This window comes from Molossus molossus, unplaced genomic scaffold (genome assembly GCF_014108415.1).
Source record: "Molossus molossus isolate mMolMol1 unplaced genomic scaffold, mMolMol1.p scaffold_m16_p_5, whole genome shotgun sequence".
NCBI lineage: Eukaryota > Metazoa > Chordata > Mammalia > Chiroptera > Molossidae > Molossus > Molossus molossus.
In genome coordinates, this window is record NW_023425388.1 from 86,840,328 (window position 1) to 86,859,873 (window position 19,546).

The following is a 19,546-nucleotide window of genomic DNA, read 5'->3' on the forward strand; positions in this document are numbered from 1 at the left end:
TCGACGATTTCTGGGCGGGGCCGTGACGTCCTTGGCGTGGCTGCAGGGAGGCCGCGGCGGGCAAAATGGCGGACGGGAAGGCGGGAGAGGAGAAGGCGGAGAAGCCGCAGCGAGCTGGAGCCGCCGGAGGTGAACACAACCCCAGCGTTGCGGGATGAGTGGGATGCTCTGGGCCTTCTTTGAGCTTCCTGGGGTGGAGGGCTAGGGTGGGGCGAGAATGGGCGGATCTGGCGTTCACCCGGCCAGGTGCAGGGCCCAAATGAACCCCGGGCACGCCTGGTGCGGGCCGCTGGGATCCGGGCCCACATCGCCTTCTCCACGGGGGATACTCGGCCACAGTTCATCACCTCCTGGCCCCAGCAGAGGCCCCGCTTCCGAGGAGAAGGGAGATGGGCACCAGAATGGGGAACCGAAGTCGGGGTGGGACCCGGGGCGGCGGTGCAGGAGCCGCTACCACCACACTGGAGACGCACATTACACGAAACACTGGCACACTCGTAGTGGGAGTCGCCGGGCAGTGGCCGCAGGCCAAGTTTCCGACTCTGCCGGCCTCTCAGTTACATCTAGGGCTTAGTTTGCTGCTTCTCGTCGAAGAGGTGGACGACCCCGGCCTTTTCTCTTTATTTTCAAGCTGAATACTGACCCTTAATGGGATGGGTCCAGGCGGTGGAGGAAAGGGGGAATGAATACCATTGTCTGCTGGCTGGTTGAAGCTGCGGAGGCTAGGGTTAGGATTTGGTTGTCTTTCTTTGGAGTGTCTACCTTTTCTGTTGCCAGCTATCTGCATGCCAGGGATTTGGGTGTTTAAATAGGCTAGTGTGGCTCTTCCTGTATCGTTAGGATATAAGCTTAGGCTATCTTTGTTTTGTCTCCTCCACCCTGTAAATTTGGGTCTCATGCATTAAGGAAAAGAAACGTAAGATCTGCAGCCACCCATTGTCGTAACAAGGCAACTAAATGAACACGTGCGAGCTGATCGTAGTATCTTTAGAACGTTTTAAGTATTACTCTCTATTCTAACTCCCTGAAGTTCTTATTCCTGAAGGTATTTAACAAGGAAATACAGAACATTAATAGCATTTGAAAGCAAGAACTATTAATGTGATGTCTAATGTGAATTGCCTTGGAACAAAAATTGAGAAAAGTGAAATATTCAGTTACTTGGACCCAGAAATTTCCTTTTAAAAGCTTATGTACAGCCCTGGCCGGTTTGGCTCAGCGGTTAGAGCGTCAGCCTGCGGTCCTGAGAGACCCGGGTTCAGTTCCCGCTAAGGGCATGTACCTCGGTTGCAGTTTGTCCCCGGCCCTGGTCGGTTGTGCGGGTGGCAGCCACTCGATGTGTTCCTTTCACATCGATGTTTCTCTCTCTCTCTGTTCCTCTCCCTCCCTCCCACTCTACCTGAACAAAAAATGGAAAAATGTCCTCGGGTGAGGATAAAAAAAAAAAATTAAAAGCTTATGTACAGTGCTATTAGTTGAGCCAAACTTTCCTCTCTCCCACGCGCCCCTGGTTTTACTACCTCACTAGGGACTTTTTTCCTCCAAAAGTTGTCCTGGAAATTATTGAATAAAGTTACATGAAAAATTAGTTATTTGAGGAAAAATAAAAATCTGTAACCTAAAGAATCTTATCTGGCTTTTAAACTGGCTTTTTTAATTGTCTTGACTGAGAGTATAGGAGATAATTTAATGTGCTGTCAAAGTGTACTTTTTAAGTATTAGGATAATTCCATTTTATAATTTATCCACCACTCTTTCAGTTAGGGATAATTAGTTCTAGTATAAATATTAATGTTTCTGTTTTAGCATGTTTTTGTGGGGGGGAAATAAAATTATCTTTACTAAATTGTTACTAAAAATTATTATGGTTTCTTTGTAGGTAGGTGACTTAGAATAAGTAATATCCCTTAACGCCTACATAATTTCTCTCAGGTGTGCCTTTCTTTGCAAGAAAAGAGTGTTGTTACATAGAAACTTTTTTTTTAAAGAGGTACCATTTTATTTATTTATTTATTTATTTATTTATATTTGAGAGAGAGAAAAACATCGATGTGAGAGAGAAACATCTGTTGCCTCTTGCATATGCCCAGCTGGGGATTAAACCTGAAACCTTAGGTATGTGCCCTGATGGGGAATGGAACCCACCACCTTTTGGTGTACAGGACCATGCTCTAAAGCAGCAGTTCTCAACCTGGGGGTGGAACGACCCTTTCACAGAGGTCGCCTAAGACCATCGGAAAACACATTTCCCATGGTGATTCATAACAGTAGCAAAATTACAGTTATGATGTAGCACAGAAAATAATTTTATGATTGGGGGCCACCACAACATGAGGAACTGTATTAGGCAGCATTAGGAAGGTTGAGAACCACTGCTCTAAACAAATGAGCCACAGTGGCTAGGGTGCATATAAACCATTTTTGCATGTCAGATTTTTTTTGGGGGGGGGGGTGTGCCCCTAGTGGGAACCGAACCCAGGACTCTCTGGTCCGCAGGTCGATGCTCCACCCACTGAACCAAACCGGCCAGGGCTGCATGTCAGATATTTCTAATGAAGTTGTACAAAGGAATCATTAGAACATTTAATACAATGGAGCCCTGGCCAGTGTGGCTCATTTGGTTGAGCATGGACCCATGCACCAGAAGGTTACTGGTTCATTCCTGGTCAGGTCACCTGCCTGGGGTTTTGGGCCCAGTCCCCAGTAGGGGGCGTGCAGGAGGTTGTTTCTCTTTCACATCAATGTTTCTCATTTATATTGATGTTTCTCTCCCTCTCCTTCCTCTCTAAAATCAATAAAAACATATTTAAAAATTAAAAGAAAACATTCACTACAGTAGATAATGCTAAATTGATCATATTGTGGCCAGTAGGCACTGTTTTGAAACACTATGAAGTTTATTGTAAGGGCTTATTTGGAGAATATTCTGATTTTTAATTCCTATTGAACAGTCCAGTAAATTGGAAGTATAAGTATATTTTATGAGATTACTTGCATAGTTAACATGAATTTATGTGAATAAGAGAAGCTACTTACTTGAACTACCTGCTGTCACCTTAAAGAGGAGCAATAATGCTAAGGGTGAGGCCTAAGGTAGATTTTTTTTCCCTTTCTCCCTTTGGCTAGATTTTTTTGTAGCTTCTTGAAATAAATAGGAATTTTAGCGAAGAACTATTCATATCATAATCATGACCATTTCAGGATATTGTAGGTTATCTAAGATCTACTTTAATGAAATTGACATTGATTATGCCAAACACTAGGCAGGTCTTAAATATGTTCATTCTCATTTAACCTGCACATCTGTCCTGTTAGAGAGGTAGCAGCATGCCCCCCCCTCTTTTTTTTTTAGCTGAAACTATCAGTGTGTAAATGGGTCGTGAAGGGTACCCCTAAACTTTCTTAATGGGTAATTTTTTTTCAACGATACCTTTGTGCTCCAAGGCCCTCCTCTTCCCAACTATTCGGGGGGAGGGAGGATACTTGTACAATGTGTAATTTGGCTTCACATTAATCTACACATTTTGTTTGCTCAGAATAAATATAAACTAGATAAAATCCCTTTTATTAAAATATTTCTTGGTAAAGAATACAAGTATACAAGTTTTGTTTTAAATTATTTTCTTATTTTTAAAAAACTGACTACATACTTATCCATCCTTTATAAGCCACATTGCTAAACATTTTCAAAAATCTATGGTCATCCAAAATTTTGTTTTCCAGTTTCAAAATAAAAAACATTTCATTAAACATTGAAAACACTAGTTTTTATTAAAATTTCTAAATATTAAAGTAGTAGTACATGTTGTGTTTAAAGGAAAGTACTTGATGGACTTACGAATTGATGTTGAGCCCCGACCCGTTAGAGCGTTGGACTGCGGTCCAGAGAGACTCCGGTTCTGTTCCCCCTAAGGGCACCTACCTCGGTTGCAGTTTGTCCCCAGCCCTGGTTGGGTCTTGCTGGAGGCAGCCAGTCGATGTTTCTCTCTCTCTCTCCCTCTCTCTCTCTCTCTCTCTTTCCCCCCTCCCCCTCCTTCTCCCTTCGTCCCACTGGTATCTGAACAAAAAATGAAAAAATGTCCTCGGGTGAGGATTTAAAAAAAAAAATTGATGTTGATATTTAATGCTATGTTTCAAAGCTTACATTAGGTTGAAATAATTTTCTAATGAGCTATATATAGAACTGTAAATTATAACAATCACACTGTAATATGTAAATTTGGCTGTTATATTTTCCCTTTACATAATTGCTTATTTTATTTGCTTTCTTTCCTAAATGTGTTAAGTATCTTACTACATAATTGTTAGAAGAGGATTACATGAAAATAACAGTTCAGTGCACGCAGAGTAATGAGTACTAATACGCACCCACTTTCCTTCACTCCCCCCGACCTTTTTACTTTTTACTGAAGAATAGATGTTTTCTAAAGCAACTGAGTGTTTATAATTGTTTACAAACAAATAAACAAAAACATCTTGAGAGTGAGCAAGGCCAGTTTTTTACTATATCCAGAAATAAAGTGCTGGAAATGTAATCAGGCATGTGTAGACATGACCTAATACACCTAGTATGTTTAATCTTCAGTGTGCACTTGAGGTGTAGGTGGTCTTAATAGTTTGCCTCTTCAGATGACAAAAACACAGATGTGAATAAAATGGAGTTGCTGCAAGTTGATTACTTAATTATAGTTTTCCCAGCTCCCCTTTTCATCCTACCTTTTTTTTTTTTGTACGTGTCCTAGTGGGAACCGAACCCGGGACTCTGGTCTGCAGGCCGATGCTCCAACCACTGAGCCAAACCGGCCAGGGCTCATCCTGCCTTTTTCTAGAGCAGTCTTTAGAAATCTTCCCTACAGCATCATGCATTTGGACATATACGATTGTATACTTGTTCAGCCAGTTGTCACACTTAATGTTAACATTATGGTAAGAATTGTGTTTTCACTTCTTATCATTTATGCTTTAGTTTTTCTAGATTTTTTTGTTTATTTCAAAATTATTTTCTGGATAATAGGAGACCTAGAATTAGGTAAAGATAGGTTTCTAAAGAACAGGAAATCTTGACTAATTATAGCCCTTAAGTCACAGTTCAAAGAGCAGTTACACTACAATCAGACTAAATGTTCTTTATTTCTTTTCAGGGTGTCTGTATGTTCCAGTTTATAGAGTTTTCCATTTTAGCTGTGTTTAGTGATAACAAAGAAGTTATCACTATTCAGGTTGACTAAAATTTATGTGATTAAAACTATAAATAGCATGCAGAATAAAATTTAGCATTGATGATGATTTTAATTATAAACAGACTTTGAAAACTCTGTTTACAGAATACTTTTTTTAAATTTAATTCTTCACCTGAGGTTATTTTTCTTCTTATTATCAGATAGAGTGGGAGGGGGGGAGAGAGAGACACAGATAAACATCGATGTAATAGAGCCACGTCAACTGGTTGCCTCTTGCATGACCCAACCAGGGCCGGGGACAAACCGCAACCAAGGTACGTGCCCTTGACCAGAATCGAACCTGAGACTCTGGTCTGCAGGTCGACGCTCCAACCACTGAGCCAAACCGGCCAGGGCATACAGAATACTTTTTAAAAAGAAATTCTGAATTGAGTTCTGTATTTCAACTATTAAATAGCAGTTTATCTTTCTTCAGGTGCTTTTGAAATTTCATTTCTGTGTAAATGAAGGGTACCTCCTGGTGAAATCTCAAAACCTAATCCTGCTTATTAATTCCTTTCCTACATTGCCATTACAACTCTTACTTCTTGTCCGTGGAAATAAAGAGTTCCTTTTAGTTTTCCTCTAAACAAAATCAGTTGTTCTGTTCAAAGTGTTTATTAACTAGAGATCCTATAATTCCAAAACTATATAGATGGAGATCTAGAGCCTCCTGTGTTTTAATCCATTACTTGTCAATTTGTGTTTCATTTCTTCCCTTCCCCTGCCTCCAAGCTTTTTGTACTGTTTCAGGGCTATCCCTAGAGCATTTTATCTTTCTCCATAAATAAACCATCCAGTGTAGCAGAATACATTCTATAGAGTGAATTGGTAAACTAAGAAAAGAATATAAGGATTTTAATAATAGCCAATATGTTCTTAACTAGCCTTGTATAACATATCTAAGATATCCAAAATGTGAATTAATTTCATCATTAATACACACGCAAAATTACTGAAAGACATACTGTATTCCAAACTTATGTATGTATGCCCTCTGCTTGAAATTATAATTAGCTCATCTTTCTTTCATGAGAAAAAGTAACATATAAATCTATGTATGATTGTTAAAAGCACTTAAGGGTAGCATAAAACAGGTGATAACCAAACCTTCAGAGTAGAATTATTCAAAAGGTGATGACCTTGTAGTCTTCCTTGAAGTTCCTTTACAAGTAAAGGTTGTGTGAGATTTACATGAGGAACATATCACTCAAGAAAATTACTCCAGGTTTTATTAACATAGCAGTTCAGGTAATAATGGCCTGCTCATAACCAGGTACTTTGTATAACTAATAGTATATTATTGAAGAATATTAGAATTTATTTGTCAGATGTATTATCCTATGATGTTACTACTTGCTTACAAACTAGTTTGTGTAGAACAATTTACAGACCTTAATTTCTAAAAAACAAAATCTCACAAATAACTAGATTATTGTACAATTTACAGTGTTTAGTTGAAAGATCTTTACTTTTTTGTGAACTCTCTGGTTATTTTAAATTGCTCTGCATTTTATGCTAGTTAATTCATGGGAGCCTCTTCTACTGCCACACAATCTCAGTTCCTGCTGTATACTCTAGCAAACAGTGGAAGAGACTGTTGGGTCAGTAGGTGACAGCTGCAGAGGTATCTTCCTTATAACTATGCTTTTTGAGGTTGCTGCTCCCATCAGTCTGCTCAGTAAAAATAGCTCATCTTGGTAAGTTGTTTCGACTTCACCAGGACCTGAAGAAGAAGCAGAAAAACCTGTGAAAACTAAGACTGTTTCTTCCAGTAATGGAGGGGAAAGTTCCAGTCGCAGCGCTGAGAAGCGATCAGCTGAAGAAGAAGCTGCAGAACTCCCATCAAAGCCTACAAAGATCTCCAAGTTTGGATTTGCCATAGGTAGTCAGACGACAAAGAAAGCCTCAGCCATATCCATCAAACTTGGATCAAGTGTGAGTTGTTATTTTGTATTTGATATTCGTAATGGGTCTTAAGATTTGTTTTGGAAACGTGCTTTTATTGAATTAGGTAAATTAAGTATAAAAAGATACATGAGCCAAGCAGATGTAGCTCAGTGGATTGAGCATCATCCTAAGGACAGAGAGGTCCCAGTTCAGTTCCTGGTTAGGGCACATGTCCGGGTTGCAGGCTCAATCCCCAGTAAGGAGCATGCAGGAGGCAGCCAATTGATGTTTTTCTCTCTCTCTCTCTCTCTCCCTTCCTCTCCTCTAAAAAAAAATCAGTAAAAAAATATATATTTATGTGTGTGTGTGTATTTTTTTAAGATACATGAACTTATATAAGTATTTAATGAGTTATATATAAGTATTTAATGTTCAAAAAAAAGATCTGGATAATTATATCTTAGTAAAGTTATTTTTTTAAAAGGCTTGGAATATAAGAAGGAACAACTGTTACAGGAATTATATGATTTATAAAGTAATAGCTTTGTCCTGGCCGGTGAGGCTCCGTGGTTAGAGCGCCAGCCTGAGCACTGAATGGTTCGGTTCTGCTCAAGGGCACATACCTGGGTTGCAGGTTCAGTCCTGTGTCCTAGTCAGGGCAAGTTTGAGAGGCAACCAGTTGATGTGTCTCTCTCACATCCAGGTTTCTCTCTGTCTCTGTCTCTGTCTCTCTCCCCCTCCCCCTCTCTCCCTCCTTCCCCCACTTTTCCCTCTCCCTCCCCCACTTTCTCCCTTTCCCCCTCCTCCCCTCCCCCCTCTTTTCCCTTTTCCCTCTTTCCCTTTCCCCCTCCCATGCTTTCTTCCCTCTCCCTCCATCCTTCCCTCTCCATCCCTCCCTCCTCCCCGCTCCCTTAAAATCACTGGAAAAAATATCCTCAGGTGAGGATTAACACAAAAATTAAAAATAAAGTAATAGCTTAGAATTTTTCTTAGTTGAGCAAAACCTCTAAACATTTTCAGAAAGAATTTCAGCTTATTTTTCATATCTTTCAATTCTACCAATATTAAAAAGAATCTTCCTAGAAATTAGTTATTTTATCTTAAAAGGTTAATATTAGTAAAGTATTTCTCGATAAGAAGTTTCCTGATTACCTTACTTTGGAGCTGCACATGGACATTTATTGATATTCTGTGACTAGGTTCATACAGATCAACTTTCGATCCCTTGTTTTAATATGTAAAGATTGAATTAATACTTATGAACTATGGGGTATCTGGAAAGTATTTGAAGTATTAGATTGAAGCACATGAGGTTTAGAAAATTGACTATTTCTGACTATTTTGTATGGTTTAGCCAAGTAGATCTCTTTACTAAAAAAGGTTACTTATATGTAGAAAACAGTTGCATTCTTGTGTAAGGAAAGAAATCTTAAAATTGCTTTTGAGTTGTTTATTCATCTCTTTTGTGCAAATTAGTGCTCCATTGCTAGATGCATACAGCTTTTTTCTGCATTAGATGCTCATTCAAAGATCTTTAAAAATATGATATGGATCAAGTTTCTATTATAAGTGTGAGCCACACTTATAGTTTTATAAGAGCTACCATTAAGGTGTAGGATATAAAAAATAGTTGGAATTGTTGCTTTTGATTATATGGTATGAAAAGATAGTCAATCAACCAACAACTACTTGTGTCTTATGTTGTATCTACAACAAATACATGACTTCTTTTTTTTTTATCCTCACCCGAGGACATTTTTGCATTTATCTTCAGATAGAGTGGGAGGGAGAGAGGGGGAAAGAGAGAGAGAGAAAAACATTGATGTGAGAGAGACACATTAACTGGTTGCCACCTACACGACCCCAACTGGGGCTGGAGACAAACTGCAACCAAGGTACGTGCCCTTCGCAGGAACCGAACCCAGTACTCTCTGGTCTGCGGGCCGATGCTCCAACCACTGAGCCAGACTGGCCAGGGCTACATGACTTCTTCAAAAGATTAGAATGTTTCTAGTGTTATTATGCATAATCTCAAAATTAACCTTTTTTTTTTAAATCCTCACCCAAGGATTTTGTTTGGTTGGTTGTTTGTTTGTTTGTTTTTTTAAAGAGAGAGTGGAGGGGAAGGAGGAAGAGAGAGAGAGAGAGAGAGAGAGAGAGAAACATCGATGTGAGAGAGACACATTGATTAGTGGCCTCCTGCATGACCCTGACCAGGGCCAGAGATTGAACCTGCAACCCTGGTACATGCCCTTGACCAGAATCAAACCCATGGCCCTGCGGTCCACGGGCCAACACTCTAACCGCTGAGCAAAACCATCCAGGGCTCCAAATGAACATTTTTTTATTCCTTCAAAAGTAGACATTGTTTATAAAAAGTATTTGTGTATGTAATAGAAAAGGGGATGGTTAATTTTGTTGCAGCAGGTCAAAGGAGATTTCACTGATGAAGTGGTCTGTGAGTTGGCCTTAAGTGCAAGCAGGAGGCAAAAGGGCATCTCAGATAAAAGAAATTTCATGCAAAAGCAGTTTAGATATGAAGTCACATGGTACATTCAGGAAATTGTTTATACTTGGAAAGTGTTTCGAAGGCAAATACAAGATACAGAAAGCCCCCAAACTGAGACCATAGGACCAAATCTTGAAGGACTTGAATTCCATAATATAGTTTTGCTTTATTCTTTTGGTTCTGGCAGAGCCTTAGAACATTATAAGGAGTATTGACCCTTAAGCGGATTTGCATTTTAGAAACATCACTGTATGGATCACTCTGTACAAAGGATTGTAGTGGAAAATAAGGTAAATCTAATCAACAGGACCTAACAATATAACATGCAAATTGAGGAAAAGCTTTTCTGGCTTTAGTACTTGTAAACGCTATGAATCTAAAGTACCTCTGTGAGCTCTAAGTGGACATCCTGTTTGAGAGTAGACATAGGATTTGGTAGTTCTTTGTTTTTTTGTTTTTGGTATGTGCCCCTTGTAGGAACCGAACCCGGGACTCTCTGGGCTGCAGGCCGATGATCCAACCGCTGAGCCAAACCGGCCAGGGCAGATTTCGTAGTTTAAACTATTTAAAACTTTGGGAATGAATGAAGTTGACTAAGGAAGTATAGATAAGGAAAGGTCACTAAGGACGGGATTTGGGGTATCTGTCATTTGAAGGGGGGACGGGGGGGAGAGAGAGAGAGAGAATAAAAGGTCAGAATTAGAGGAGACTAGCCAGTTAAAACTGTCACAGAAGCCAAGGTATAGAGGTATTTTCAAAAAGGAGCTGCTGATTAGAGTCAAATGCAGAACACTAGTCGTTGGTGACTAGAGAATCAGGGTCACCTGATTCTAGTTGAGTCAGGAATCCTGGAGATTGGTAAGGGAGGAAGCCAGATTACAATCGATTGAAGGCTGAATCGGTGGTGAGAGGATTGGAGACAGGACAATTTACTTCAAAAAGTTGGGTTAGATAGAAGAATGGTATGAATGAAGCATGTTTATGGGCTATGTGGCAGAAAGCTAGCTGGTAGAAAGATGCGTCTTGGTGTCTTAAGTTCCCAAGGCACACTGTACTTAATTTTAATGTTACTATGGGAAAGTATTACTAATCACTTTCTCTCACCTGTACAAGTGCCCATTAGCTAAATTATAGGTCCTAAGTAGGAAATCTTTTATAGAAGGGGAAAAATGGACAATAAAGTAAAGCTACCCATTGATAACCAACATTTTCAAAAATTTGTCCGAAGTTCTGAGTTTCTCACTATTTCTACGAAAACGTGAAGTTGAATATTTGAGGATAAATTATTTATATTATTAAGCCTGTGTAAATGCTTTGTCATATCCTTAATATGTTTTTTTTCTCCAGAAACCTAAAGAAACTGTTCCAACTCTTGCTCCAAAAACCCTTTCAGTAGCAGCAGCTTTTAATGAAGATGAAGATGTAAGTTGACATCTTGTTTTGTTTACATTACTTTAACCAGTTCTTTAAGGAAGATATTACTAGTATATTATAGATTGTATTAATAATGGTACTAGTGAATTTTCTTTGCAACTCTGATCAGTTTTGTGTGTTTGTGTGAGTGACACATCTGCAAAATCTGGATATTTCTATTTGGTTGTAGGATTATTTAAAATATTGTTGACTCTGGGGGCAAGGAACTTCAAAATCAAATCAATAAATACCTATTATAATTAATATATGTGTGTACTAGGAAGCATGTAGTATCCCCCCAAAAAAGACTGCTGCCTTTGATAATTTTTATAGCTGAGTCTTCAGTGATGAGACATACATGCATTCAGCTTACAAAAGGCAGCTATAGTGGTTTCTCCCTTTGTCACCATGAGGAGTGACAAATAGTACAGGTGATTCTGCTAGAAGTTTTACTCAAAGTTGTGTTCCATAGTAAGCATAAGATGCTTATCTACTGTCTTAGGCAGTCCTAGTCCCCTCATGTTTCTCACAGGGTCCCTCTCTTACCATACTTATGAAGGACTATGGAACTTTAAGCATAATTTTGACTTCTTTCCTTAGGTTCTGACTTTAGAACCTAACCCTCATTTAAGATGTGACCCCATTGTATAACAATTAAGTGTTACTGGGGACATGAGTAATTGCTCCCAAAAGGAATCTGGATAAGAATTATACATTCAGAGGAGCACACTGTGGTAGGAGTTATTGGGAAGAATATATAAGAGAAGAAATATGAATTGGGTGCTGAAACATTAGATAGGGTTTTGACAAACCAAGGAATACTTTTGTTAAGCTAAGACATCAGCCTTCAAATTGCAAGTGGTAAGTATTAAGCAGCTGCATTTGACTGGACTGGAGGTTTTTGTAGAGGAGTTTGGAGCAAGGATAAATGTGAAATAATTGGAGCCAAGGTCAGTAGGTAAAGAATAACTGGGGTGGATCACTCTATTCTCCTTTGGATGTTTACTCATTGTACACATTGAGTGCTGCTAGGCACAGTGAGATTACAAAGATCAGACATATTCCTTTGGGAATTCAGTCGTCTAGAGCAGAGACTTAACTAGTAGAAAGCCTGCGAATAAATTGCTTTTCCTTTTTGGAGCTTTATTTTGTTTGTTTGTTTGTTTTTGTATATGTTCTTTTTTTTTTTAAGAGAGAGGGGAAGCCAGATGGCGAGAAAGAGAGAAACATCAATTGGCTGCCTCCTGCACTTCCCCTACTGGGGATTTGGCCCACAACCTAGGCCTGATTGGAAAATTGAACTGGTGACGTCTTGGTCAGAGCTCAGCCGCTGAGCCTTATTGGCTTGGCTGGAGCCTTAATTATTCAACTATTTTTTAGAGTTCTGGGATTCCCTGGAAATGTCGCAGGAGCTACTGTGCTGGAAGGTGATGATGCCTAACAAGCAGGGCTCTGGTCTCCTGCCCTTTTTACTTACAGAGATTCTTTTATCTGTTTGATAATTGGGAACCCAAATAAGGTTTTGTTGAGTTTATAAAGTTGTAACTTAAATAATACTTACTGTTTCATGTCATTCTAACATCCTAAGAGATTAGGTAGCATTTTGGTGTGTGCAGATTGTATGAGGACAATATTGGAAGAAGGGAACAGCATGTGTAAAAGTAGAGAGGTTAGAAATTATAAGCACTATATAATAGTAATTGGTTACTTTGAATACCTAACAATTTGGATATCTTTTCACATAAATTTGTTTTACCATCCATATATCCCTATAAATCATGTAGTACAGTTATTTCTATTTTGCAAATGGAGAAATTAAGTAAATTATGCTCAAGTATGTGCTAATGCACACAAATGTTGAACTAGAACTTAGGTCTTCTGGTTTCTAGTCTTTTGTTCTTACATCATCCCTTACTGCTTTCCCTAAGTACTTTATCAAGAAATTTTTAGACAGGTTCAGGCTATAAGATGGTAATGATAGGAAAAGATCCCTGGCCAGTGTGGCTCAGCGGTTGAGCATCAACCTGCGGACCAGAGAGCCCCGGGTTCGGTTCCCGCTAGGGGCACGTACCACCAAAAAAAATGATAGGAAAAGATAAGCTTGTTTCTTAGATAAAAGAATGCATGCATCTAAAAATTTTACCTGGGGAGCATTTGCTATTTCCCTTCCCTGCATATGTTATTAGCGTGGCTCAAATAGACTCGTAGAACTTTTTTTTTTTTTAATCACAAACCCTAAGTAAGTAAAACTGACTTACTAGATTTATACCAAAATTAAGGATTTCTGTTCAGTGACCAAGATAATTAACAGAATTAATGATGGAAGTTGGGAAGAGAGATTTGCAATGTCTAAAACCAACAAAGAGGGGCTCTGGCTGGTATGGCTCAGTTGGTTGGAGTGTCATCCCATACACTAAAAGGTAGCAGGTTCGATTCCTGGTTGGGGTGTGTGTAAGAGGCAACCAATATCTCCCTCTCCCACTCTTCCCTCTTCTCTCGAAAAATAAATAAATAATATAATCAATCAATCATAAAATAAAACCAACAAAGGGAAGCATTTGAGATCTTGGTCCCTGGCATATGTCATCAATTTGGCTCAAATAAACTAATAAAAATTCTAAAATAGCCCTGGCCTGGTTGCAGGCTTGATCCCTGCTGAGGCATGTACTGGAACAGCCTATCGATGTGTTGCTCTCACATCAATGTTTCTTTCTCTCCCTCTCTAAAAAAAAAAAAAAATCAGTAAAAAATATTTTTAAAAAATCTAAAGTAAGCCTGGCCACTGTGGCTCAGGGGTTGAGCATTGACCCATGTACCCATAGGTCACCAGTTTGATTCTCAGTCAGGGCACACCTCCAGATTGTGGGCCAGATCCCTAGTGTGGTGCATGCAGGAGGTGGCCAGTCGATGTTTTCTCTCATCAATATTTCTCTCTCTCTCCCTCTCCCTTCCTCTCTCTCAAATCAATAAAGAAAAAAAAAAAATTTTTTTAAATAAAAATCTGAAAACCAACAAAGGACTAATATCTGAAATATATAAAATAAGATATTTTTCTGTAGAACATGGTTAAGTAATCTTGACTATATATCTGAGTCTGAAATATATTGGATAAAGAAAGCATTCATTTAATTAACTTTTAAATTAAAAAATATATATATTCATTGTATCTCTTTAGTCTCCTTTAGTTTGGACAGTCCCTGGGTCTTTCTGTATATTTTATGGCATTAATATTTTTTAAGAGTTCAGGCCAGTTATTTTGTAGATAGTCCCTCAGTTTGGATTTGTCTGGTGTTTTATCATGATTAGATTCACATTTTTTTTAGCTGGAATACCACAGAAGTGATGCCAGGTTCTCAGTGCATCATATCAGGGAGCACATGTTACCAATATGTCACATTACAGGCAGTGTTAACTTTGATTATTTGGTTAAAGTGATGTCTGCTAGATTACTGTCAAAATACTATTTTACCTTTTCTAATTGAAATTTATCTGATTGGAGATATGGTTTGAGAATATGTGAAAAGAATTTCTTAAGCATTTACTCTTGAGTGTTAAAAACCATTGGTAATTCTTGTGGGAATCAATTACTGTGTTTGCCAAATGATGACTTTTCTAAATCTTTCATCCTCTCAATGCTTATTGTCTCTTACTGTAAACAAGAGCTTTCCCTTATGTATGTAAGTGTGGGTTCATGGATTCTTACTTTATTAAACAGGCTATAATGCTCAAATTGTTCCAGATCTGACCAATAGAAACCCCCTTTTTTTTCTCTCTTGATTTTAGAGAGGAAGGCAGAGGGAGAGAGATGGAAACATCCATGAGAAAGAATATCGATTGGCTGCCTCCTGCATGCTCCCCACTGGGGATCGGGCCCACATCCTGGGCATGTGCCCCAATCAGGAATTGAGCCAGCGACTTCTTGGTACATGGGTCGACGCTCAACTGCTGAGCCCCATCGGCCGGGCAAGAACACCTTATATATTTATTTATTTTTAATTGATTTTTATTGATTGATATTAGGGAAAGAGAGAGAGAAACATCAATGAGAGAGAACATCAATTGGCTGTCTCCTGCATGCCCCCCACTGGGGATTGGATCCACAACCTGGGCATGTGCCCTGACCGGGAATCGAAACGGTGACCTCTTGGTGCATGGAGTCACACCTGCTGGGCAAGAGCACCTTTTTAAAAAAAGAATATTTAGCTCTGCAGTAATATTTATACATAAAAACATATATAAAAGGAATATGACTTATATCAGTAGGTAAAGGTAGGGAAAAGTAGTAAGCAGTGAACTTTCAAAATATCTTAATAGTCAAGGAGACATTTTTTAGATGGAACAATCCAGTACACTAGTTAAGAGTCTTTGCTTTGGCATTCAACTGCTTTGCTGTTCATTAGGTTGGATACGTTAACCTTGTTTATACCATCTACAAAGTGAGAGTGATGATAATCATGCCCACCATGTAGGATTGTTAGGGTTTTAAGAGATCATGCTTATTAAAGTATTTAACACAGTGTGTAGTACATAATAAAAAATTGTTTTAGTTCTAAATATCTAGAAATTTTAATGCAAAACCAGCACACCAGGAGAAATGCACTTCTTTTTAAAATGTAGTTAAGATAAAGAATTTTCTTTTTCTTTTTTTTAATTTCCCACAACTTTATTGAGGAATAATTGACAAATATAATTACATATTAATTTTTATTTTACCAAAATTTACCCTATTAAAAATGCTAAAAGTCTTAGCATATTAGTAATTAAGTGAATTTAATAAATCTATGTGCAGTCATCTCTGTTTACTTCTGTTTTTTTCCTCCAGAGCGAGCCAGAGGAAATGCCACCAGAAGCAAAGATGAGGATGAAGAATATTGGAAGGTATAATTTTTCATAAATATTGTAGGAAATATTGGTGAATTAAGAGCAAGAATACATTGGACCAAATGGAAACAATAAAGCTTTTTGCAGCAAAAAAAATAGAATCAATTACACATAATCTTTTAGTATTGAGGCTTTTCTTGAGAATTTGGGCAAAACAGTTTTATTTTGTGAGTTATCTATCAGTGATCTTATGAATATCTTAAGAAAAAATATTTCTTTTCAGATACATGTAATCTGTATATATATTTTGCAAATAAGAAATAGCTATGAGAAATGTTCCTGATTTAAAATGTAAAAATTTTTTCTAGTGTAAAAAATGGCTTACACTTGTTTATGATATCATTCTCACCACTTAATCTTGATCATAAATGTCCTTTTTTTCCTTGGTAACTTAGATATCAAATACCAGAATAAAACAAAAGTATTTTAATTTTCCTTTATTGTTTCTGTTGTCATGGAAATAATGTTAATTTCACATTAACCTGATGTTCAGTTTCTTGTCTTTGTATGTATAAATGGATAATTTAGAGGCTAGTAAGAAAGCTTAGCTTTATTTATTTGTTTTTTAAACATATATTTTTTCTTTATTGATTTTAGAGAGGAAGTGAGAGGGGCAGAGAGATAGAAACATTAATGAGAGAGAGCATCGATTGGTTGCCTCCTGCATGCCCCCCACTGGGAATTGGGCCCACATTCCCAGTGGGAGTGTTAGGTCCTGTGCCTTCCTTTGATACTGGGACCTAAGAAATAGATCTGACATTGTAATCCAATCTAAACACCCATTATACATTTATATAAACATGTAAAATTGAAACAGAGTTCATAAAGTGACCTGAACCTTTCTGTGTGTGGTACATCTTCGTAGGTTTTTTTTTCTATTTAATTTTTATAAATGCTGATGGCAAGTCAGCAGATTAATTTCATGACCTTATTAATGGGTTGTAAGTAACAATTTTTATAAACTATAATGGTTGCCACCCTTAACTATGTATTAATAATCACCTTAAATGTGTGTTAAAACTACAAATTTACCTGTTCCCTCTCAGGCCTACTGAATCTGAAATTTTAGAACTAGATCTGTATATTTTAAAAACCTTTTTAGGGGCTTCTGATGGTCAGCCTATGTTTATAAGTGCTAAACAGATGTGTTTTAAATAAGTTAAAACATGGCCCAAAAGCCTTTGTATAATATTTTAAACATTTTTTTTTTTCTTTTAACACAGGGATACACCAACATCAGCAGGACCAAACTCCTTTAATAAAGGAAAGCATGGGTTTTCTGATAACCAGAAGCTATGGGAGCGAAATATAAAATCTCATCTTGGAAATGTCCATGACCAAGACAATTAAATGATATGTTGTGAAATTGGGGTCTAGGGTGGGTGTAAAGTTAAAAGGAACAGTTTCCTTTTTAAGAATGATATAAGACTATCTTTGGAGCCGCCCTTTTTTTTTTTTTAAGATTGAGTGGTACACTAATAAATGAGAGTTTGAAATTAGACGTAATTTATGTTTTATATACAGATTTCAAGACATTTGCTAATTTTGTAGTTTCATGTGATTAGTTTCCAAAGGTTACAGATAATTTAAAGAAAATCAGAAATGGTACCTTTCTAAGAATTGCATATTTTTTTAGACACAACTATTAGCACATTAAGAGGGAAGCAAAAAGTTATTATCTGTTGAAACTGCAAGCAATTAAACTCCCTTATTAACCTAAACTTTCTGGCTCCCAGGAACAGCCTTATAGAGAGGGAGTAGTATTGTATTGGGAGGAAAATGTTACTGGAGTATTGACTAAAAGTAAATTAGATAAAATTAAAATATTGCTTTTTTTCCAATGGGCATTTGTTTTGTTTCAAGTCATAAACTAGATATTGCATTGCTATCAGTGAATACAGAGGCTTAGCTCTTTAAAATTTTGTTTTTAATTTTATGTAAACTGTTGAGTATTTGATATAGCCCATTTCATTCACCTTAACGGGTCTTGTCTACCTTTATTAGTCTTCAAAGAACAACCATTTGCTACCAAAGTAAATCAGTATTTTGAATGTGCTTCTCTTGGTTTTTTGTTATTTAAGCTTGGTTTCTGTAAGCATTCCCACCAGACTTGAGGCAAGTCATAGGAAGCTGTTTCTTTTAAAATACAAACCACCACCAAAAATTTTAAATGTACATAATACTTAAATATTTGACTTCTTTTATTTTTTAAAAGGTAACAGCAAAAAAGCAACATTGTGTGAAGATGCAATGAGATGAAATGAGAAAGATGCACTTTCTGTAACTTTGTCATAACATTTAAGTACTAACTTGTGAAATCCAATTTGATTTGTACTTAACTACAGGAATTCTTATTTAATACAATAAAGTGGCTTATTTTAAGTGTACACATATTAACCAATGGCCTCTCAAAAGCACATTTTAGATACTGAAAATAGAAGGAAAGAAAATGCATCTTCAAACATTTAATGGAATCTTTGACCACATATACCTTGTTAGAGCTATGTATTGAAGGGTTTTGGGTTTGCTTTGTTTTGTTGTGGGTTTCTTTGTTGGTAGTGTGGTCTTTTTGTTTTTGATTTTGGTTTTTTTTTTGTATTTTTGTAATGTATATGAATTCTTTTTTAATGTGACGATTAAACATATCGTTAAAGGCATAGTCATAGATAAAAGAAAAATGCAGTATAATGATTTCCTTGAAAACTTCTACAATGTTAAATTTGCAGGCAGCTTCAGACTGTCTTAATGGTGGTAACTACTCGCTCAGCTCTTTTAAAAGGTAATAACTCCAGAGAAGCAGCCTGTATATATTCCTAACACTTTGTTCACTTTCATTTATTAGAGTAAGTCCCAAGTAAAACAATGGAAATGTATATAGAACTATTAGTTCTTTCTTACTTGATTTAATGATATCAAGATACATGAATTTAACTTGCTTTAACGTAGGCAAACTTGTCATTTTTGTCTATTTTACTGTTAAATAACATCCCCTCTCCTGCATATTCTTTTCTTGACTCAAACGAAATATTAACCTATGGTCAAGATGGGAGAGAGAAACGACTGAGATGAATGTCTTTACTAAAATACCAATAAATTTGTCAAACTCAGTAGTGTTCTTTTTTCTATTACGCTTAATTGTTGCTGGGGTTTTTTGTTTTTTAACAAAGAAGAGACAAATGTTACCATTGTTGCTCTTGCCCAGATTGTTGGCCAAGGTAATGGGAGGTTTTAAATTATTATTTATTCGACTATTTAATTTAGCATTTAATTCAGTAATATCCTCCTCCTCCTACTCTGCCAAAGTGTGGTCTGCCTTGTGCTGTAGAAAATCCTGCTAAGGCATATTTAGGTGTTAGAAGGTATTCTATTACTATTGTCTGCCATCTATTAATTAGCTCTGTATATTTTCTTTTTTTTTTTAATCCTCACCCAAGAACATTTTTGCAGTTATCTTCAGATAGAGCAGGAGGAAAAGAGAGAGAAACATCGAGTGATTGCCACTCATACACCCCAATCGGGGCCGGGTACAAACTGCAACCAAACTACGTGCCCTTATTGGGAACCGAACCTGGAACTCTCTAGTCTGCGGGCTGACGCTCTACCCACTGAACCAAACCGGCCAGGCCTCTGTATA

At 37.5% G+C, this 19,546-nt stretch overlaps 1 protein-coding gene across 4 annotated transcripts; it reads left to right on the top strand.

Annotated features, from left to right (window-relative positions):
* The first annotated feature begins 47 nt into the window (after positions 1-47).
* LOC118617481 (PEST proteolytic signal containing nuclear protein) lies at positions 48-19,019 on the top strand. 4 transcript variants are annotated; one of them, XM_036243431.1, is made up of 6 exons: positions 48-129; positions 6,943-7,157; positions 10,966-11,040; positions 15,854-15,909; positions 17,136-17,290; positions 18,639-19,019. In XM_036243431.1, exons 1-5 carry the CDS (start codon positions 66-68, stop codon positions 17,260-17,262), a joined length of 537 nt encoding a protein of 178 aa, XP_036099324.1. In that variant the 5' UTR covers positions 48-65; the 3' UTR covers positions 17,263-17,290; positions 18,639-19,019. The 4 variants fall into 4 exon arrangements, with proteins under 4 accessions (XP_036099324.1, XP_036099325.1, XP_036099323.1 ...); XM_036243432.1 differs by having other exon boundaries at positions 17,136-17,176; XM_036243430.1 differs by having other exon boundaries at positions 17,136-19,019.
* Positions 19,020-19,546: the final 527 nt, after the last annotated feature.

Bases quoted from the DNA above. Each gene is read 5' to 3' on its own strand.
- LOC118617481 (XM_036243430.1), top strand. From the start codon at position 66: ATGGCGGACGGGAAGGCGGGAGAGGAGAAGGCGGAGAAGCCGCAGCGA. The intron at 130-6,942 runs GTGAACACAACC...CGACTTCACCAG, and splicing joins GCGAGCTGGAGCCGCCGGAG to GACCTGAAGAAGAAGCAGAA. The intron at 15,910-17,135 runs GTATAATTTTTC...CTTTTAACACAG, and splicing joins AGGATGAAGAATATTGGAAG to GGATACACCAACATCAGCAG.